Source organism: Pholcus phalangioides, unplaced genomic scaffold (genome assembly GCF_987345545.1).
Source record: "Pholcus phalangioides strain wild (caught in Gottingen) unplaced genomic scaffold, Ppha-v1.0 ptg000042l_1, whole genome shotgun sequence".
Classification (NCBI taxonomy): domain Eukaryota; kingdom Metazoa; phylum Arthropoda; class Arachnida; order Araneae; family Pholcidae; genus Pholcus; species Pholcus phalangioides.
In genome coordinates, this window is record NW_028301628.1 from 37,305,403 (window position 1) to 37,329,009 (window position 23,607).

The following is a 23,607-nucleotide window of genomic DNA, read 5'->3' on the forward strand; positions in this document are numbered from 1 at the left end:
CCCATCTCTCAGGTGGTGGAGATGGGTATTTTCATTTGTCAACTGTCCAATTAATTTCTCCGAGTGTTACCCGCAGTGCCCACTTTTTTTGAAGATGTGCGCCCTTTTCCCCTTTTCTTGGAAGTTTGAAATATTAAAATATTTTTTTATAGCATGTTTTTTATAGCTCGAATGCGTGGAGACGTAATATGACACCCAAAAAGTGGGGAAGGGAGTCATAATGTCCTGTGACTAAAAGAAATGCTGTTGATGGATTTATGTGGAACCATAGTAGTTGAACCTTTGCTAAAAGATATATGAGTAATAAAACAGATGCATCTTCCCAAGGGAATCGGAAATCGGAAAAAAAAAGTGATGGGGATGCAGCTTTGCAAAACATGACAAAGATAATAGTAATAATAATCTCAGACCTTGAAATATAATTTTCAACTCCATCTAGTGATGAGATATTAAAGTAGAAGGATGGCTGTACAGAGATGTATGACAAATTATTTCATCATATCTATGTGAAAAAGAAAAGTCTGCGTGTCGGCAAATGCCATCTTAACCACTTGACTGGTGAAAAAGACAGAAAAAAGTCTGCGCATCTGCAAATGCCGTCGTAGGCAGCACCATTATGTATGGCAGCGACGGCAAACACCGTCGTAACCACTTGACTGGTTAAGATGCAAATGGAAAGGAGGCAGACATCAGCTGCAAATAGAGCGGAGACAAATATCTTCACCTTCAAATGGAGCAAAGGCATCTGCAGCTGTAAATGGACTGGAGCAAAGGCATCTGCAGCTGTAAATGGACTGGAGCAAAGGCATCTGCAGCTGTAAATGGACTGGAGCAAAGGCATCTGCTCACTTTGATGTGTGAAATGCCAGTCTCGTACTTCAGGGTATGCAAACACCAAACATGGTCCCCGCTTTGTCCCTTGTACTTCAGGGTATGGACATAGTTCTGGTTTTCAATTCTGCAAGTTGGCACCATTATGTGTGGATTGGTAGAAACCTTAATTCTCCACGTTTTTTTTCAACCAATCAACAACAGTGCCAACTTAGCCTGAAAGACAAGGACCCTTCATGGTCCTATGAACTTACGCTGCCTGTGACAAGTCTTGACATGTTCCTGGAGGGGAACTTGCATCAGCTGCACGACAAGAGTAGAGGAGTATGTGCACCCAGTTGCAAAATGCTCTAGTCCTCATTATATCGCTCATGCCAAGAAGACAAAAAAAGTGATATAACTGAGTTTTATGCAGGTTCTGATGTTGGTTGAATTTTTTTAATGTTTTGTAAATTATCGAAATGTTTTTTGTTATGGCATAACAAGAGGCTACTGTGTTTTCTATTCCTCATATATGTATGTTGTTCCCCCCTTCTGCAGGATTTATCACTCAAACAACATGTTGTCATCAGAAATATCTCACCATTTTGGCACTCTGTCCCATCACAAGATTCCACTCAGCACAAACTGTATTCTGACTTCACACATCGATACAACAAGGCGCCTGATAGGTGATCCGAGAATAGCATGTGGCGTCAATATGTCTTACAGTAAGCATATCTCTGTTATATTTTTCTGGTGTATATTTTTTTTTCATTTAATCTGCTTTTAATGTTTTTTGTAATATGGGGTCATTCAAGTATTATGACATGAATGTCGCTCTCCACTTGTTAATACAAGATATACAGAAGACTGGATGTTGTGAAGATATTTATTATTTGAGATGTTAATTTTTTAAGGAAGGAAAAAACTCATCTCTGCCTCTACCGGGAGTCGAACCCGGGTCCCTCGATTGCCGGACGAGTGCTCTGACCACTAAGCTACAGAGGAGATAGAGATTTTCCTTCGTTTGGCATATATACGCTCTAGCGAAGGAAAATCTCTATCTCCTCTGTAGCTTAGTGGTCAGAGCACTCGTCCGGCAATCGAGGGACCCGAGTTCGTCTCCCGGTAGAGGCAGAGATGAGTTTTTTCCTTCCTTAAAAAATTAATATCTCAAATAATAAATATCTTCACAACATCCAGTCTTCTGTATATCTTGTATTCAAGTATTACGTCAGCATCAATGGGAGAGGGGGTTTCCGATTTGCTGACTTTTGATGACAAGGGTAGAGGGGGTTTGGATAATGCTTAGGTCATCAACCACCCTTTATAAAAATATTAAATATTCTTAATGGCATCTTACTCTATGTGCCAAAAACGGAAAAAACCTTTTGATAGTTATTGGACATCTGAACTAACATTCTCCCTATTGATAAGTCCCCCACAGAGCCACATCAGTGATGTCTAAATGTTTCATGGATCCTTCAAGTGCTCTGGAAATATGTCTGGGCCGCTTAAGTGCTCTAGAACTGTGCCACGTATCACTCAAGTAATCTGTAATTATGCCACGTATCACTTAAGTAATCTGGAAATGTTCCGCGGGTAACTTGAGTGATGTAGAACCGCACTGGGGGCTGCTTAAATGCTCTAAAACTGTGCCACATGTCACTCAAGGGATCTCTAAATGTGCCACGTATTGTTTAAGTGTTCTGGAACTGTAGCGCGGGTTACTTAAGTGATCTTTGAATGTGAAAGTGATCTTTGAGGCCTACTTCAGTGATCTGAAAATGTGCCATGGGCTATTTAAATGCTCTGGAATTGCATCACGGGTCATATAAGCAATTTGTAAATGTGCTGCTTAGTTCACTTTTACAAAATTAGTTTTGGGGGGGGGGATAATTATTGAGGACATGATTCGTAAAAATTCCTAGGAGCTCAAATGACCTAAAACCCATGGGATTCTGCCATCTACCCCCCTCCCCCCTCTACACACACACACACACCAGCTGGAACAGTCAAGAGATTTTACATTTGAAGCTACCGTATATACTTGTGTATAGGCTGACCTCCTTTCGTTAGGACCACCTAAACCGCAGTAAATTAAAAACCCATGTATAAGCCAACCCCAAAAATTAACATTGTTTAGAGGGGGGGGGGGAAATAGGCCGATAACAGGCCAACCATATTATCGCCTCTCACATACTTGTATCATGATGTCAAAATAGTTGTATTTCATACACAAGTAAATACTTGCACGTATGCACATATAGAATTTAAAATCCCTTAACTCTACATAAAGTCTAAAACGACTGAAGACGGCCCAGATAGGGGGTAAGAGTATGTTTTGGATTTGTGAAGGATGAGGAAGAAAATGAAAGATCTCATCAGAGGTGGTAACCTGAAAAGCATGTCTGAGTCTCATAGAAGGGTGAGGAGAAAAAAAAGAGTATAAAGACAAAAAAAAGCTTAGTCAAAACTTGGACGTGTCTATTTTGAGGGGAAAAAAAGCTGTTGTAAAAGAAATAAAAATGACCACTCTGTATTTCAAGGTAAACATAATTTTCAAAAATCAACAGAAGGATTTAAAATTTTCGTTTTCACTCCAGAAGATTCCTTTCAACTGATTCGGAAAAGTCATAGAGGGAAATTTTAAAATTTTGAAAAATAGAGTAGCAAATGGTGTTCACAAAGTTTGAAAAGCATCAAAATGACCACTCGGTAGTTCTAGTGTTAAGAGCACTGCAATTACGTAAGAAGTTCTGTGAAGTTCACTCTGGAACTCTTTTCCCTCCTGATTCTTTTGTTTGTAGTTGGTTATTTTTGGCTCACTCTATTTTTTCTTGATCTGAAGCTAATAAGATTTTAATGATAAGATAATCTTGACGTGAATAGAGTAGTTTGAACTATCTAAAGTGAAAGTTGTGTAAATATATATATATGCATTTTTTTGCATTTGCATTAATGTTCCTCATCAGCGGTGTAAAGTTCCTTTGTTTGGTCTATCTGTGTGGTTTCTGAACTTCGTTGCATGGTCTGAGGAAGATACAGGTTGTCAAACTCTTTTACTATCTCATCCTTTAGCTAACCTGGCAATTTTCCAGTACTTTGAACTTTTAACTTTTCTAAATGCTGCATTTTTTTTTTTTTGAAAAATCATTGTGCTGATGCTGCTTTGAAGCTGTCTCAGTTTCTTGAGTGACTGCAAATCATTTCTTACTCAGTGTTTTGAGCTTCCAGGATGTTAACTTCCAAGATATGTTTGTGTTTCTTGTTGTCCAGTAACCTCCTTTTTATTCATGATGGTTCGTATATTATTTGGATTAGAGTGAGGTGAAAATATTTTCCTGAATGTAAAATTGGAGAATAATTGAGAATATTCTTTTTTCTTTTAGATAATGAAAAAAAAATGTAAGTTTTTCTTATATTATGGTAAAACCAGTGGCGGATTACCGCACAGGCGCATGAGGCGCGCGCCTGGGGCCTCGGCAGGGCGGGGGGCCTCCAAATAGTTGTATGCTTCATCCTACATATGAATTTACATGCGCATCAACAAATCTCTTGAAGTACAGTATCTGCTCTCCCTTTTTTTTTTAACCGCAATTTTTTTTTTTTTATGTATACTGTACGTAAGAATTATGGAAGAAAAACGGGAACTGAAAGAAAAGAACAATTTACAAGACGCAGCTCTCAAGGGCCAGTTCTTCCCCGACAAAGAAAGAAGAGAAAGCGATCATTCAGGGAGGGTCATTTTCAAACAGTATTTCCCTAAGGGCACAAGCAGGAGGAGGGGTGAGAACAGCAGGTCCTAATGTCTGTCCGAAATGAAAATTGGAGTGAAGGCATAAACAGATGTCTCATTCCACAGTATTAAATGCTTTTATGGGCGCCGATAATACGACAGCTTTGGTGTAAGCTTTTGTATACAGTATAATGGATGACAAGATGGCTATCGGCAAGCGGCGACATCGACAGGAAGAGACAGTCGTACTAATTAAAATGAATGTAGTAGAGCTCTTATTGTGATTTTGTCTCCCACTTGTTTGAATGAAATACTATAAGCTGGTTCAAACAACATATACATTTGCGATCTATGACTGGAACCATACGACCATATGACAAAAAAAAGTGGGGTTTGAAATGAATGCTGAATGACATGCATTCTGAATCACGTGATTTTTCTGTTTCTCTTTTAACACTCCCTCCCCGGCTGAAAAAAATCAAGGGGGTTTCTTTTCCTTCTTTCTAAAAAAAAGAGCTACATTTTTGGATTGGTCAAGGAGGCTTGGGTAGACAACATCTTTGTGTCAGACCGAAAAGTGTTTATTGTCAATGTAATTGTAATGTGTGTTATTGTAAGGAAAAAAATTTTCATGCCGATCCTCAAGATTTCCTTTAGGATTTAGATTGCAGAATCTCCAAAAATAACGGTAAGCAAAACTAAAAATATATAAATTATCTGATAAATTTTTATTTGAGCATTTCAATTCAACTACAGTAGTCTCTCGAGAATTCGGTCGTGCTCTAATCCAGCACGTCCAGTAGTCCAGGATATTTAGGTGGTGTGGTGTCACTTTTCTCCTGATGCCCTAACCCCTTAACACGTTCTAATATTTCTTAATTGCTGATCAAGTCCTGACTATGTCTTTGCACGAAATTTCATATATTATTTCAATGGGTTTCTTCAAAGTTAATCCAGCAATTTCGGTAAAATCTGGCACACCGTGGTCTAGTACGTACCGGATTAGCGAGAGTCTACTGCAGGGGTCTTCAACCTTTGAGGCATAGCAGGCCATATTGAAACATTTTATAAAGTACGCGGGCCACAATGTTATACTGTGGCATTTTTCGTTATTAAACGAAAGGGGGGGGGGCATAATATAGAAGATTTTTATTCACTCTGAATACAAATAATACAAAGGCAAAAGCCACAACAGGCAGAGTTCCCAACGAGGTGGCTGAACGAGAAAATAATAATAATTAATATAATAATAGTAAAAATAAAATAGAATAAACAAATAAAAAATAATAATTTCTAAAAAAAAATTTTTTAATAATTTCTTTCATTGACAATAATTTTAATTCATTCTGAAATAATTTCTTTCATTAAATTTAATTCATTCTGTAATAATTTCTTTCATTAAAAATATAATTCTTATATTTACTCTGATATAATTTCTTCCCTCTATTCCCTCTACTGAAGAAATGTTTTTCTATTAAATATGATCAGTATCTTTATATCAAATCAAATATATTATATTTGAGATATTATCAAATCTTTATTAATCAGTAATATTAAATTACTAAAACTATGACGGATCTCCATTTTTGCCGTGTGGCTGAAGGCACCAGGACGGACATCTTAGATTACTAAAAATATGATGCAGAATTTTACTGTGATTTTTTTTTTAATGGGAGTGTGATTATTTTTCATCTAGTACCAGAGAATATCATTATATTTCCTTACCTTATTTTTGTGTTTATGGTTTCGGTGATGCAAAAATAAAAAAAAAGTTATGATTTTCATAATATTGTTCATTTTAGTGAACCATCTCGTTCTTATTAGGGCCAAAAGGGTGCAGTGGTGGATAAACGCAAATTTGTGGGTGGGGGCGGTGGTTGTGACCATGTCTTCAATTTTTCAGGACGGTTCTGATTTTTTTTGGAAAAAATTCTGAATTTTCCCCCTTTTTTAATTTTTTAAGCAAATTTATTTTCTTGGTTTGTTATTCAGTCAAAAACTTAGAAAACATTTTTTTTCCATTTAATTTTTCTGCTCTCGGGGGGGGGGGGGTGACAGCCCCTACCTTTAATTCGCCCCTGATAGGGGGCCTCCAGATCAGGTTGCGCCTGGGGCCTCCCGAAATCATGATCCGCCACTGGGTAAAACCTGTATTGAGCAGAACCCCTGTTTTTAACGGAACCTGTATTAAGCTGAAATGTTTTTGACAAGCATCAAAAACAGGTTTAAACTGTCGAAAACCATGAAAAACCTATAAATCAATGCTTTTTGATAATGTTCTGAACACAATACGTATATAACATGATGAAAAACATACTTTTTTGCATATTACAATGTTTTATTTTTAAACATTAATTTATTACAATAATTAAAACAAAATATTAATTATAATTTGCAATTTTCAATTTTTCAACATAAGAACATATAAAATATAATTTTATGATTTATTTATCTAAGCTACTCATTACCTGTGTTCAATTTGCTAAGCGGAATAGAGCTGCTTATTCAAAATATGTATGATAGGGCATTTGAGTTAGATTTTAAACTCCAGAAACTAAATCAGCATTAAGACAGTCACAAACTTATTGTCAGTGTTGTCAAATAGTTTTTGTTAACTTGATAGATATGTTAAATAACAAAACACTTACATTTATTTAGATTAAACAGTTTTATATTCAGAATTATAATTACTGAGGAAAAATACCAATTTTGATATTTTAAATTTTGTGATCTGCCCAAAATTTTATTCCATATAAAAATTCTCATGTAGCATCTGTTAATGCACTAATTAAACTCATTTATTTGCACCTAAAAATTTCTTAGATCAGGGTGTATAAATACACAAAGCTTTAAAGAGTATTTTCAACCAAACAGAGCTGACAAGACTTGATACCCAAAGCATTTGTTTTGCACGTTTGAATACATTTTCAATTGGAAAACCGTTGCATTATAAATGCTAGTAAATGTACCATATCATAGTGCAAAAGTAAAAATAAACCAAGTTTGACATATACAAGCTAGCATTGTCAAATTAAATGACATTTTAGTCCTACAATGTAGTATTTTGATCGCTAGATATATTTCAATGTTATGTGCAATAAGAGTATCGTTTTAAATATCGGTGGTTATCTAGATAATTTAATAATAACAGAAATCAACATTACATACATGATGTAATAAATTTTTTTAAACACTTATCTGTTGTAAAAAGAGTACAGCAGACGGTTTATATCAATGCAAACATATATAAGCAGTTGAAGAAATTTTGGAAGGTCAAGAATCATCTTGAATCAAAGAATGTGAAATCGTTCCATAGTTTTCCCTTCAATGTTCATGTTATGCTTTATTCAAATTTTATATTTCACAAGAAAAAAATGTGTATATTGTCCAAAATAATTCTGTAGAGAGTAGAAAATTATTTTACAATCATATTAAATATTTATTCTTCGTATAATATAGTCACTTTAAACATTACCAGTATTAACATGCGTATTTCCAATGGGAATTTTCATATTGAAAAGCAATATTTGAGGTTTTTGATGTGACAATTTAAACAGCGGTTAAAACCCTCAAAAACTGCCATGTGTCAAAAACCTGCCAACCCTGACAGAAACCTATCTTTAATGGAACCTGTATTAAGCAGAAACCTGTCTTCAATGGAAAAAAATCGTGATCCTGTGATTTCAATGCTAAAACACACACATTAAAAAACCTGTATTGAACGGAACCTGTCTAACATGGAAATCTGAAAAGAAAAGTGCATGCTCTTAACGGAAAATTTCATAAAAATACCAAGAATTTTTCCCAAACCAATAGGCTAAGGGAATCACACAAAATGTTGAAGTGCTCTACCAAAATTTTTTTATGCAGTCTCTGCTTGCCAATGTGAGTTCTGCATCATCCGCCTCTACATTAGCAAAAAATGTTCCTGTACTTGACACTGTGGTTTTAATAAGCCATATATAGTTAGGCAGTTGCTTCCTAAAATTGTTACAAAATCTTTTGTAAAATCAAGATTTTCTACAGGAGAAATCAGTTCAAAGGTTGAATTTCCAAATGATATATGCAAGACCTACAAAATTGCATGCAAGCTGCTTTTTGTAATCACAGTGTTGAGGATTATATAATCATAAACGACAATATACAAACTGAGCCTGACATGACAAATATAGACACTGTCATTGAATATTTTAGCGAAAGTCAAAAAGGAGAAAATGAAGAGGAGATGAATGTCGTCATTTTCATAAGAAAAACAGTGTAGGGTGAAGTTTTATACAGATGCTGTTAAAACCTTGAAAGAGCTGCAGAAATTTTTCTTTATAGCATAATGACTTGGGCATTTTTTGTATGATTTCTGAAACAAAACTGTTTACTGAGCCAGTCAGCAAAGGGTGTAAACTACATGCAGAAAACTCTGCTATTGACCACTGGGAAAAATAAAAATATATTACAGTGCTGTTTTAAATTTTTACTCTTTGGCGATGCGAATAGTAGTATAGAATGACATAGAATGTATGTGAAGGACTGTATATAGTGTAATGTTGGTGTAAATACATTATGTAATACAGTATGTATGTATTTTTAATAAATGTATCAATTATTTTTAAATTATTTACTTTATTTTCAATTAATTTTTTTTATTTCAATTTTTCCAAGATTGTTACATAATTTTACACATTAAGTCAATTGAACCTCTATTAAGCAGAAACCTGTGTTCAACGGAAAAAAATCTTGATCCCTTGTTCCGTTGAAGACAGGTTTTACTGTGTAATGAACTGTATAATCTGAAACATTTAGAACAAAAGTTTTTATATTCCTAATTTGGATGTTATAATTTCCCTAATTTCATAATTCTTTTGAATGCAAGTCTTTCATAGTTTGGTAATCATGGATTTTTTTTTAAAATTTGAAATTTTACATTGATTTTTACTAAATTAATTTTTTTAACTTAACTAGATCCCTTGAATTATGCACAAGCACGGAATTTGTTTCACGTTTTCCTTATATTTCATTTACAGAATCTGGTAACTCTGGTGCTTCATGGACAGGGTTCAGAGTCAGTGCCTTAGTTCGCTATGTTCGAGCCTTACGCTGGACGCCCATTCCTCTGGGCTTAGGTTTCGCATACATCGCATATCAACAGTTTCGCCATGTGAAGAAGAGGGAAGCTTCGAAAATTTCATCATCTAGTCCTACAGATTTGTTAGCATCTGATTTTCAAGTGAGTTTTAATATTTTGTTTTGCATTTACCACACAAAAATGTTTGGATTTGAAAATAAATTGATTGCTTATTATATATATATTTTTTAAATTACAGTAGAACCTCAATTATCTGGGCTAATGGTGGGGAAGTTGAACATGGATAGTAGAAAAACACGGTTAAACTGCTGGGAGTAATAACAAAATTTGGGGAAAAGTATTAATGTGTTTTACCTGTTTAAAATGACTATTCATTGTATATATTCATATTATCCATATGAAAAAAATCTAATAAAAAAATTACACTTATTAAAGGATAGTCACACTACTGATATATTGGCTTTCATTGATGGCAGAAATACAGTAGAACCTTGATATCTGGGCTAATGTTATGGAATATGACTCTAGATCACTGAAAAACATGGGTTATCCTTTTCCTGTCACCCATTCTGCACAGTTATAAAATATACTACATGAATCACATGAACAAGGAATAATGCTGGTCCAGTTGATGAGCCATGCACTCATGTGGCAGCATCTGAAGTTACACCATTCTTGTGCCTCATCTTTCAGTTGCAAAGAAAAGGCAATGCATAACTTCCTTTCATTTCCTTTAATTGACTGTATGTCTTCAGGTGCTGATCGCTCCACGACAATGTCTGGTTCTTATGTGTGAATGTGGGGCTGCTGTTTCAAGCGTTGACATAGAGTTCAGCTTTGGGAATCGGGGAGAGGGGGTCTGTAAAAGCATATATATATATAAATTCAGTTCTACGAACTAGAAATGTTTGTTTTCATCACAAACCTTCAAAAAATCATACACAACTAATGAAAAAAAACTCAACAAAATACTGATAAGGAAGAACTGAACACACAAAAATTGAAATTTTCATAGCATGGTTAATCCATGCAACAGGCCCACAGCGATGCAATTATTCAATCATTACACTTTACTCATAGTTTGAAAAATTGATGGCAGCACTACACATAGCAAGCATTACACAGAAACAAGCTCCATGTTAGGTTCACAACACATACACGCACGTTTTCCAGCATGGCTCAGGTCTTCTTCGACCACCTGCTAAAATCTTTTCATTGAGACAGAGATGGTGGATGACAGATGACAGATTCATGGTCATGATCTGCTTAGGAGGAGGTTAATTTGTGCACGGGTAATCAAGATTCTACTGCATCATTAGGAAAATTTAAGCAATATACATTGACTTACGAGGGTTAATTCACTCCTGAAAAACACCTTTATCATAAAAATCTTGTTGCCTAAATCAGGGCAGAAATGATTCCCGAAAGATGTGCCGCAACATCCTAGGTCGCGACCAGTCAGAGATATCTAAGATATTTTGGGATAAAAAAATGTTTTCATTTATAATGTAATTATTATTATTATTCAAAAATTACAATTTTTTTTAATCTGATGTCTGATTTATTGATATTTTTTCTTATAGATTTCATTTTATAAAATGTTGCCATTGAGAGCTTCGTCAAGGTTCTGGGGATGGATGAATACTGTTGAGTTGCCATTGTTAGTTCGTCAGCCATTATTAAAAGCATTTGTCACAACTTATGGGTGTAACGTCGATGAAGCAGTAGTTGAAAATTTGTATGAGTACAGGAATCTGGGGGAATTTTTCCGGCGCTCATTGAAACCTGAAGTTAGACCTATACACCCTGGCCGTGGTCTAGTAAGTGAGCTTTTATTTTTTTTAAGTCATGATAGTTTTAAGTTTTCACACCTTTATGAAGTTTCAGTATCAATTATGCGAGCTCCATCACAATAGGATTCATCTTTAGTAAGGATCTCTATAAATGATTCTGCCGAGACAAATGTAGAACTACACTTTTGTTGCTAGATGTGTAACTTTTAATTAATTCATATGTACACTGGATTATTTACATCTTAGGTATAATTAGGTTAGCCATCTCATCACATGAGTTGCTGACATCCTCTCCTTTATACTTTCTCCTTCTGAATGTTTTTTTGTAACCTCCTCTCCTTGTCACCCCTCTTTCTCTCTCTCCACCATCCTTCCACTCCTGGTATACAGCTTTCCGGTTCTCCTCTGTGACCCTCCCATGCTTTCGTCAAGGAGAGTCATCACGCATCTCACAATCTCATTCAAGCCTAGATTTAGGGCAATGTGTCAGAAGGGGGCAACTAATTATTTAAACTCTAATTATTAAGCTCATTTTGAAAAATATATGGATACATCAGAGAATTGCTGACACTGCCGCAAAAAACTAATAACAAATGAAGACCTTTTTTTGTAACTGGGAATCACTAATCATTATTCCAATTGCTCCTAATTACTGAATGTTCAAAAAAAAAAAATCTTTTTTGATTTGAAAATTTCTTTCCTTTATTTATGCTCATTTGCCTTTATGCTCTCCATGCAATTTCTTTGTAGAATTAATTAAGAATGACAATACAATCTCCATTAGAAATACGATCTCCATAAGAATGACATTGACAATCTCCATTTTTCATTTTAGGTCAGTCCTTGTGATGGGACTATTTTACACTATGGCACCGTAGAAAATGGCTTGGTTGAGCAAGTCAAGGGCATTACATATTCTTTAAAGTCATTCCTGGGTTCAAAACTATTCAAAGACCAAAAAGATGACAAGGTGAATGAGGTTTATTATTAATTAAAATTTTTTCCTCCGCCTTTTTATTCTTATCTTTCTCTGAATGATACTCAAAATGTATTGTGCTAGCTTGAATCATTATATTGTTATAGCAACAATTTTTCTTTTTAATTGAGAAAGCAGAGCTTACCAGTGCGAAAATTTTTAATATATTCTATAAAAGTACAGTCAAATCCTGATTTATATATATATATATATATTTCCGCTGTTTGTTTAGCAGAATTCTGGTGCTGCAGCGAATTTGCCATTATGCTGAATCACACTTGAACCCATTGTAGTCCCTTATGAAAAATTGTTCGCTGAAAATTTCTGGTGCTAAATTATAGAAATGCTATTCTGGGGATCAACTGTATACATTGCTGTTAAAAATTTAAGGGATATGCACAACCTCCCCCCCCCCCTCTCTCTCTGCCCTTTCCAAGCTTCCAGTTTTTGGTACTTAGCTAAGAAAGAAAAAAAAAAAATTGTACAAACAAACCCTGTTATAGTGCCCTCGATGTTAAGCCAAACCTGCTTAGCACCAGAAATTTTCAGTGAGTAAATCTTCCATTTCTAGGCCTTACACATGTGAAACCGCGATACAATGCCAAACTCTTTATAGCACCAAAATTTTGTGAAATAAATTGTGGTGTTAAATTGGGGTTTGACTATTTTAAAAATTCAGACAAAATTTGTTTAAAGCGATGTGTTTGGAGAGGAGTGAGACTTATTGTATGAGATTGTAAGATTATTCCGTATTTTACAGGAAACACTCATTTTCTCAATTATCCAGCTCTTGGGAGGGACAATATCCTCTCCCCTTGCTCAGATCTCCACCGACATGTGCACCAGGTGTAGGTTAAAAAATATGAGCAATATATGACAACGAAGAATTGTATCTCGTGAAATGTGTATAACAGTATAACCACCGCATAGAAAATGGTTCCGTACTCAAGAGGGCTTCATCATCATAATGAATCGTGAGATTGAGAATTGGATTATATTTATGTTATGACTTGTGTACCTTTGATGTAGTTCTCCAACCATGAGATGACACTTAGCTATGACATGTATTTTTTCCAGAAGAAAAATCCAAACATGAAAGCTCAGTCACTGACAAGCTATTCTTGATGCAAAATTGTTTTATCTAAAAAAAGAATTGAATAAAACTCATCCATTGTGACATGATATAGCCATTGATATAGCCAAGTTGGTCATGGATCCTCTGAGACACTTCTTTGAGATTTCCCAGTACGTGGATGTCTTTTGTTCTAGTACTACCAGAGAGTGTTGTGACACATACACACATGTGGCATGATATTTTTTGTGACCTTGTTTTTTGGCTTCTCTACTTCTCCTGGTACACATTTGTATGCGTCAAAATTTTGTACCGATCCCACGTTTGCAAGAAAATATACTCCTATCCCCATAGTTACCCTGAATCTTCATATTTATGTGATTTATCATTGTGTTCTTTGATCTGGCCAGTTATTAAAGAAAATCTTGTCTTTCCCAGATTTCTGATCATCAGTTCCAGCAGAATCTGTTATCAAATAAAGACAACATATTGCATCACTTTGTTGTGTATTTAGCACCTGGAGACTATCACAAGTTCCACTCGCCAACTAACTGGACTGTACAGCACAGGCGCCACTTCCCAGGTATGTTCCCAGATTTCCATTAATCCATGTTTCAACTTCCAGCTCTAGTTATTTCTTTTCAACAGGTTGATATTTTTTGGAAAATTTAGAGGTATCCTTGGTCACAAATTTCTCAGACAACCATACTTACATAGAACTTATAGCAGTAATTTCTGAACAATGTGCTACTACACATTAGACTGCAGCAATGCATTTACATAGATGAAGTTGTATTGAAAGCAGCAATTGAGACTGTGACTTTGCGAGCAGTGTGTTTTGGCAAATTGTGGTTGGTGGGAATTATTTGAAATTAGAATCTAATTTTAGAGGTTTCTGCATCTGCTTTATATGATAGTATTCCCTCATTACACTGATTGCACTTTGTCATAACACCTTCTGATCATTTGCTATTTTTTTATTAGAACCAGGGTTGAGTTTTTAGCATCAAAACTGGTTTTTGACATGACAACCATCAAAAACTGGTTTAAACTGTCAAAAACTGGTTTAAACCATCAAAAACCTATATGAATGCCTTTTGATAATGTTTTGAACACAATAGGTGTACAACATGATGAAAAACTTACTTTTTGGCATATTACAATGTTTTATTTTTAAACATTAATATGTTACAATAATTAAAACAAAATATTAATTATAATTTGCAATTTTGAATTTTTCAACATAAGAGTCTGGAACATATAAAATATAATTTTATGGTTTATTTATCTAAGCTACTCATTACCTGTGTTCGATTTGCTAAGTGGAATAGAGCTGCTTATTCAAAATATGTATGATAGGGCATCAGGGTTAGGTTTTTGATCCCCAGAAACTAACTCAGTATTAACACTATCAAAATCTTACTGTCAATAATGTCAAATAGTTTTTGTTAACTTGATAGATATGTTAAATAACAAAACACTTACTTTTATTTAGATTAAACGGTTTTATATTCAGAATTATAATTACTGAGGAAAAATACCAATTTTGATATTTTAAATTTAGTGATCTGCCCAAAATTTTATTCCATATAAAAATTCTCATGCAGAATCTGTTAATGCACTAATTAAACTCATTTATTTTCACCTAAAAATTTCTTAGATCGGGGTGTATAAATACTCAAAGCTTTAAAGAGTATTTTCAACCAAAGCAGAGCTGACAAGACTTGATACCCAAAGCATTTGTTTTGCACGTTTGAATACAGCTTCAATTGGAAAACCGTTGCATTATAAATGCTAGTAAATGTACCATATCATAGTGCAAAAGTAAGAATAAACCAAGTTTGACATATACAAGCTAGCATTGCCAAATTAAATGACATTTTAGTCCTACAATTTAGTATTTTGATCGCTAGATATATTTCAATGTTATGTGCAATAAGAGTATCGTTTTAAATATCGGTGGTTATCTAGATAATTTAATAATAACAGAAATCAACATTACATACATGATGTAATAAACTTTTTTAAACACTTATCTGTTGTAAAAAGAGTACAGCAGACGGTTTATATCAATGCAAACATATATAAGCAGTTGAAGAAATTTTGGAAGGTCAAGAATCATCTTGAATCAAAGAATGTGAAATCATTCCATAGTTTTCCCTTCAATGTTCATGTTATGCTTTATTCAAATTTTATAAGAAAAAAAGCATATATATTGTCCAAAATAATTCTGTCGAGAGTAGAAAATTATTTTAGAATTATATTTTAAATATTTATTCTTTGTATAACATAGTCACTTTAAACATTACATGCAATTAACGTGTGCATTTCCAATGGGAATTTTTATATCGAAAAGCAATATTTGAGGTTTTTGACGTGACCGTTTCAACCGTCAAAAACTGCCACGTGTCAAAAACCTGCCAACCCTGACTAGAACCACTGGTAAAAATTTAACTTGCATTTTAAGATTAGATAAAGTTGTTTGTTATATCGTCCCTTTTCTTCATATTCTAATGACAGGTTACTGTAATAATCTTTTATGATCATGATTTCAAATTTTCTAATAGCATAGATATTTCAGATACAAAGTGTAAAAAATATAACAATGTTTTTGATTTCTGATACAAACAGGTGAACTGTTTAGCGTGCGACCTGGATTCGTGAATTGGATAGCTGGGTTGTTCAGCATGAATGAACGCGTTGTATATACTGGCGAATGGGAACATGGATTCTTCTCTCTTACAGCTGTTGGGGCAACCAATGTAGGCTCTATAAAGGTCTATTTTGATGAGGTATGCTTTCACAATTATTTTTCCCATGTCACACGGTAGTCAGAAATTAAACATATTTTTTGCTGTTTGTATCATTTCATGTTACTCATAATTTCGAATCCCTGAATTTGTGTTATTATCATGTATAGTTCTCAGGGTATTCTTTCAAGAACATTATGAAAAAAATGTTAAAGTAAAAAAAATAACATACACTTTTGCCGTGCTATTTCTCTAACCCTTTAAATAGTTTTTAAAATTTTCCTAATCTGCATTATAAATGCCGCAATGAAAATCACTAAACCGTGTAGAAATTGCCTCCTATTTTCAAAAATTTTGTTTTCTAATATCGTGAGCTGATAAATGCTCCCCCCCCCCCCAACACAAAATAATAATAATAAAACAAGAAAGGAAGAAAATCTTTTTTCTGTTATTTATGCTGTAAGCATAATCGTTTACAACCTTGAAGGGAAAGGAAAAACCTCATTTCTCTCCCCGCTTCTATTATCAGACTGAACAGAAGCTGACTTTTAAGTGGTAGAGGGGGTTATACTCTTAGCTGTTCGGCCCTTTATATATTTAATGAGACAATTCATTAAACTGCCAAGACTCGTGCCCCCTTTATAATGGAGGCCTGAGCCCTTGTTTTTTTTTTTTTTCATGCTACAAATTTATAGGTGTTGCCTGTGGAAAATTATGGTCCTGGGGGTCCATGGAAGACCCTAGTCTAAGAATTAAGACCCTTTCAAATTAAAATCACTCATATTCATTAAAAAAATGAGACAAAATGAAACAAAGCTCATTCTTGGCAGAAACAGAATTTCAGAGTTAATTTCAAAAAATTCCTGTACCTCGAAGTTCTGAGATTTTGATTATCTGGACTCAAGTGTATCGCTTTTTGGGGAAGGAGATAGAATGTACCAGGAGGGGCAGTGAAAGCTACAGACTGAAAGTAAAGTGTTCAGGACTCTGCCACGAAGCTGGGCTGAAAGAGAGCTCAGCAACAGGATAAGTCCAGTGGCAAAAAGAATATGTTCTGGTGTTCATTCATTCAGTAAAAACTGTAGATACAACATGTGATCTTGTAGGTTAGCTTGGCCAAGGGGTCAATGAGAGGGAAAATAAGTTTTGAAGACTGAATCAAACAGGCATCTTGAAGATGATATTTATTCACTAAAGTCTGTATTGATGAGGTGGGTCTGGTCCACATTGATTGGATAATCAGGATCCTCTATCCATAAACTAATGTGCATGAAATGTACAAGAAAAATTTTCTTCAACTTGTAAATGTTCAGCCTCTATGAGTAAAAGCTGATCTAAACACTGTTGTCTTTGAATTACCTCGTTTATTTTGTCTTCTTTTCCATCAAAATGATTGGTTTTTCAAACTTTCTCTATTTTTATGCATCCTTCAGACATTAGAAACAAACAAGAAGAAATGGAGGAAAGGACAATGTGAAGAAACATGCTTTTCGTCTGAGAACAATATAGGTGTCTCCGTCGAAAAAGGTAACCCTTTTGGTGAATTCAATATGGGTTCGACTGTTGTAGTTATCTTCGAAGCACCAAAAGACATGAAATTCACGGTGCAGTCGGGTCAGCGAATAAAATTTGGTGAACTTATCGGAATGTGCAGTGCGGACATGTGTGAAGCAGCGTAGAATTTTTTGTGAAGAACAGAGTTTTGTAATTTATATTTATTGGTGAATTCTCATGGACTCTTTGCACATTAGTTTGCTATGTATTTTTTTATAAATACTTTTTTTTTTGTATGGTGCTGTCCGACGTTGCCTTGTTTTTCATTTCCCAGTGACTGTGATATGTAAGAGCTTTATGCATAGCATGTCGTTTGTGTTATGCCTGCATGTGTGTGTCCGATAATCATGTATATAGTAGATACATACCTGAATAGAAGTAGAATATCACGAAGGCTTGAAACTATCCATCATATGCCCCAAAAAAAATTACAGTAACAAAATTTTGGCATATTTGGTAATTACTTGAACTTGATTCATTTCTATGAAAACATTTGATGTAGATTTGTAAAATGTTTGGTTTTTCATGTTGACAGCCATACTGAATGTAGAGAAGGTGCTCATTTTAGCGCTGAATCCACTCATGTTAACTCCTTTGCATGACATTTCTAAATATGCTGCTTGCTTCCTAAATCGGATGTATTCACCGATAATAGAACCAATACAAAATTGCCATTGTCAGCATTTGGTAAAGAAGAGTGAAGTGTTACAGTATCTGGGCTTGTTTTAAATCAGTTGTACTCTGTCGAATTATGGCTTTCAAGTATTTTTCTTTATATCCAGATACTTGCAGATTCTTTCTCCGCCGCAAAGCTATCATTATCATGGATCTATTATTATACTGCTTTAAAAGATGGGGAACAATCAATATTTTGTTGACCAGTGATGGGCAAACTACAGTCTACAGGCCTGATGCGGCCCTCTTAGCGATTCTATCCGGCCTGCTTCAGATTTTAAAACAATAATAAAAAAATGTTTTATAATAAAGAGAGTTTTATAAATTATTACATTGGCCTGCTCCTAAAAAAGTTTGTCTATCAGCATTATAGATTATTTCACACTTGATGATGAGGAACAATAAAAATATGCAGAATATATTCTGCCCTTGGTGATAAGGGATAGTGAAAATGCTCGGAGTATTCTGCTCTTTGTCATAAGGGACAATAAAAATTTATGTGGAATATTCTGCAGTTGGAGATGAAGGATAATTAAAATTTCTGTAGCATTCTGTCCTTGGTGATGAAGGGTGATAAAAATTCTCACAATATTCTCACCTTGAGAGATAATGAGAATTTATGGACTATTCTACCATTGGTAATGAGGGATAGTTAAAATTTATGTAATATTTTGCCCAAGGTGATAAAGAGCAACAAAAGTTTTCACAGAATATTTCACCCTTGGTGATGAGGGACAAAAAAATTTTTCCAGAATATTCTGCTCTTTGTGATGAGGGACAATAAAAATTCATGAAATATTTCACCATTGGTGATTAGGGAGAGTGAAATATTTGCAAAATATCCCGCCCTTGGTAATAAGGGACGAAAAAAATTCTGAGAATATTCCACTTGTATGTGTGTGTGGGTGCAAATAGGTTAAACAAACAACATTGTTGTCAATGGCTCTGTCCAATATTGTCTATTTCTACTGGTGCTGTCATTGCCAGCATGTGTGTCTGCACTAGCAGGAAAGGATGGCGCATGCTGATGTTTTGAGTTTTCAGGCTAGGTCAGGAAAAGCCATCTATCTAGACATCAATAAACATCTGATGCAAAAAAATTAGAATTATCGATCGTTTTTGAAAGTAATATCAAATTTCCGAGTATTATAGTGGATGGAATCAAGTCATTCTATATAAATCCAGATTATTTGGTGTATGAATTTGATTATTTTCCCAATTTCATTGATTATGCAATAGTTCAGCTTCAACTTTAGTCAGTTATTGTTGCCGAACATTACATTGCTTTTTTTTGTTGATAGCCTGCTGTGATATTATTGCTGCTGCTCGTGTCCGTTATTAACCGTAGTCTATATCATGTTGAAGCATAACGTCATGTGAAACACAATTTTTTTTATTATAAATGTTGAAGGAGGAATACAGTTGTGTTGCCTGGACAAGCCTCCATTATTTCCCTCAGTGGGAATCGGGAGCATTTGAACAGAGCTTCAACGCTCAAATCCAACCCAAAGTTGCTCTCAATACTAGAAAAATGAAGTATGAGAAGTTTATAATTCAATGTATAAACATCCAATTTATAGTTTTCTACCAAAAATGCATGTTTGTGGTTTTTATTGCTAATTGTTTGGTCATGCAGCTTTAGTTTTCCAGCTAATGGATATTCGCTCTATTTTTTATTATAGTTTCATCCTGATATGCAGTCGACACTCATTATAATGGCTCCCACATTATAGCGACCATTCCATTATTACGACCAATAGGATGAGTCTCAAATATTTCTCATATAGTGACTATTTTATATGTTTTTTCACAACGATCACCCGATACAAAGGACAGTTCTTGAAAGAATGATGGGTGTCATTACAATGAGCGTTGAATGTATAGTTTTCAATGTGATGTATTTTTTCAATTGATTTTCAAGAAGCAGCTCAATCGATTCCTCACTCGATAATGTCATTTGAAGGACCCTTCACCTTCCATTATGTTCCCTATGAAGTTAATTTATTGAAGTATGGAAAATATCTCGCATTTTGGACGTTTCGAAAACTGATCAGGTGATTTTGTGAATGTTAGTAAATGATTTATGTTCAGAAATGAAAATGTATGTCTCGAAGAAAATTGTTTCTGAAATATTGGCAATATATTGTGTTAAATTGATTATGAAATAGAATTTTTCAGTTGTACAGCTGATAGAAAGTTACTCGTTCCTTCTCGTATTGATATAGATAATTTTGTGAGGAAACTATTTAAACTTGTGTGATAGCCTTTTTCAACCAGAAAAACATTATTTTGTCTTTAACGAGCAATATTAGCTGTAAAGGTACATGGCTTGATCAACGGATGTACTATAGATGTTCCCCCATCGAGGGGTTAACCCACCAACCTCTTGATGAGTATAAAAAAAAACAAGCCGCCGTTCGGAATTGGCAATAAATTGTAGGTCCCGGTCTAATTAGCCCTCGTGTGCAGAAAATGACAGTGGTGCGACAAAAACGATCGATTTGTACTATAGATGTGTTGTAGGTTCACTGACCATTCACTGAATTGCGACCATTCCCACGTATTGCCATTTAGATGGCTACTACACCGCTACTCCTCCAAAACAATTTCCAGGGGAAACTAAAAATAATGAATTCTGGAACATGCCCCAGAAAGTTTTGAGTTGGTATTGTGGTGGGGGGGGGGGGGGGGGAGATGCTTTGAAGGCAAGGCATTCTCGTCAAATTCCCTCTCTGGCAAAACTTCATATCACAAAATGTTCTTTTTGCTGAGATAAATGCAGACTACAGAAAGAAAAGTCAAAATTGCAAATTAGAGTGTGAGTAAAAACATGCCAGTGGCATTTTGACATCTAACCCCAGTAGAAATATTAAGTTATAGAAAAGTTCACACGGGTAGCGCATGCGCTATTAGTCTAAATCAAGAGTGCTCAACCTTTTAGAAAAAGTGGGGCCACTTGAGTTATCTGAAAATGCGCCATGAATCACTCAGGTGATCTGGAAGTGAACCATAGGCCACTTGAGTGATTTATGAAAATGCCACTTAAGTTGCTTGAGTAACATAGATGTGTAGCAGGTTGCTGAAGGGATCTGGAAATGTGCTAACCAGCAGACCCTTAAGTAATCTGCCAATTTACCATGTGCTACTTAATGAACTGCAGGTGTGCTGCAGATCACTCATGTGATTTGGAAATATGCTTGGGGTCACTCAAGTGATCTGGATGTATACCATTGGCAGCTCAAACGATCTGGAAATGTGCCATTGGCCACTTGGGTGGTTTAATTATTTGTTATGAGTCACATTAGATACTCTGAGCGCCACATTTAGCCTACAGGCCATGGGTTGAGTATGTATGATCTAAATGGATGTTTGGGGTTTGTAAGTGTGGGTTAGATTTTTTCTTTTATGCTGCCATCTATCTTTCAAATCAAAAGTTAGAAAATTGCAAATATATGGTATTTTTTCATGTGTGTTCATTGGTAGAGAGATTTGTTAAGGCAGTAGCTCTCAAACTTTTTCTACCCGCAGTTCCCACAAAATAGTATAGAGTTGATAATACGACTAACATCTGAGGTTGTGTTGGCATTTTGTCTTGTCCGCAAAATTAAATTTATTTAACTTCATGTTGACTCCAACTATTCCGAATTTTTTTTTTTTTGCATTGATTCATCGTTCCCATTCTTAACGTACAAAATTTTACCTGCAAAAAATCTTAAAGTAAACTCATAGCGGATTCTTCCCGGACATGACTTCTGGCCTTTGGGAAATTTTTTAATTTCCCTCTGACTTCAGCCTGCCAGGCCTTTTGTAAGCCGCTGTAATCATCCTGAGGGCAGGACTCAGTGTACCAATTCCTCGTATTCCGCAAATAGTATAGAACAGAATCACTTAGAAACACTGAACTGGCGCAGATCAATTCACAGATTTCTTATGACACCAGAGGTGGTCACATCTTTCCCGTCTTGGTCTCGTAATCATTCTGACTGTGTGCGACAACCCGTTGCGAGCATAAATACAAGGAATATATTTCAGTCTAGTGGTAGTAAATTATGAGAGAGAACACCTTTTCTAAACAGCAATGGTGGAAGCTATCAAGCACCCAATGGCAGGGGGTCTTCAATGCATTGCCTTCAGAACTCTTTGGTAACAGTTCCAGTATAACTTAGTGGTCTGTGAGTTTCTTCCAAATGTCCAATGCACCTGCACTATATCTAATGTTGAAGGCATCCAATCCAATTCCACAATAACCAAGACATTAGTTTTCTACAGCTAATTTCAGAATAGGTGTGGGAAAATTTCATAACCATGTCCTGGATGAGTGGTTTTTACAGTGGTTCTTAATTAGAGTCCTTAGGTCCCATTTGGTTTTTTGCCTGAGTTCCTGGATGAGAAAGGTTAAGAACCCCCTGCTCTAGATATTGGACTACAAGGGCGCATAGATAATATCACTGTGTCCATTAAATAATGAAAGAAATCAATTGCCCAAACAACAGCGTTTTGCTGTCCAAATCCAATTTCAATGTTACAGTGATGCACTGAAGATATTCTCGATACCAAAGAATGGATCAAGGAATAATTTCAATTCAGTGGTGTATTATTTTGTCACCTTGTGCACATTGTTTTTGACCAATTTCCAAGTGTGAAAGCTTTTCTTGTCCAATGTTTATAGACATTATATGAGCGTCCGTTAAGTGCCAGTTCCTATGTTTCACTTTAAAATTGCGCACGTTTCCAGTCATTTTTTGTTTTTTCCCCCTTCCGTGGTGTCTTTGTGAAAGAAAAAAAAAAGTTATGTTTGTTTTTGTGTTTCCACAAATGGGTATATGTGTGCTCGTGGAACGTAAACTGTATTCACCACGTGAAAAATAAAATTTTATGTACATATAATAGTGTTTTGTATTGTTTTAGAGTCTGGTTTTAGTTGCGGTGGCGATGTTTTAAAAAGGTTTTCAGTATTTTTTTAACTAATCTAGTGGTTGATTTTTCTGAAAAGACCACAGCCTAGTCATTATGTGCACTTTAATACCATTTTACTTCCCGCTTTTAACCTCCTTTAATGTTTTTGTTTTCGCTCTTTCTTTCAATAAAATGTATTTCTTCCTCCGTGATGAAAGAATCCGCCAAAAGTGGAAACTTTGGGTTTTTGTGAAAAGAG

General features: G+C 35.0%; 1 protein-coding gene across 2 annotated transcripts in view; it reads left to right on the plus strand.

Annotated features, from left to right (window-relative positions):
- Pisd (phosphatidylserine decarboxylase) overlaps positions 1–23,339 on the plus strand; it is a 49,657-nt gene extending 26,318 nt beyond the window's left edge. Inside the window, exons 2-8 of one of the 2 annotated variants that reach the window (XM_089254678.1) lie at positions 1,372–1,541; positions 9,571–9,773; positions 11,216–11,452; positions 12,261–12,395; positions 13,912–14,056; positions 16,105–16,265; positions 17,657–23,339. In XM_089254678.1, the coding sequence (XP_089110804.1) occupies positions 1,372–1,541; positions 9,571–9,773; positions 11,216–11,452; positions 12,261–12,395; positions 13,912–14,056; positions 16,105–16,265; positions 17,657–17,902 (1,297 nt within the window). In that variant the 3' untranslated portion in view covers positions 17,903–23,339. The remainder of the gene's footprint in view (positions 1–1,371; positions 1,542–9,570; positions 9,774–11,215; positions 11,453–12,260; positions 12,396–13,911; positions 14,057–16,104; positions 16,266–17,656) is intronic. The other variant, XM_089254679.1, reaches the window with a different exon arrangement.
- The last annotated feature ends 268 nt before the right edge of the window (positions 23,340–23,607 follow it).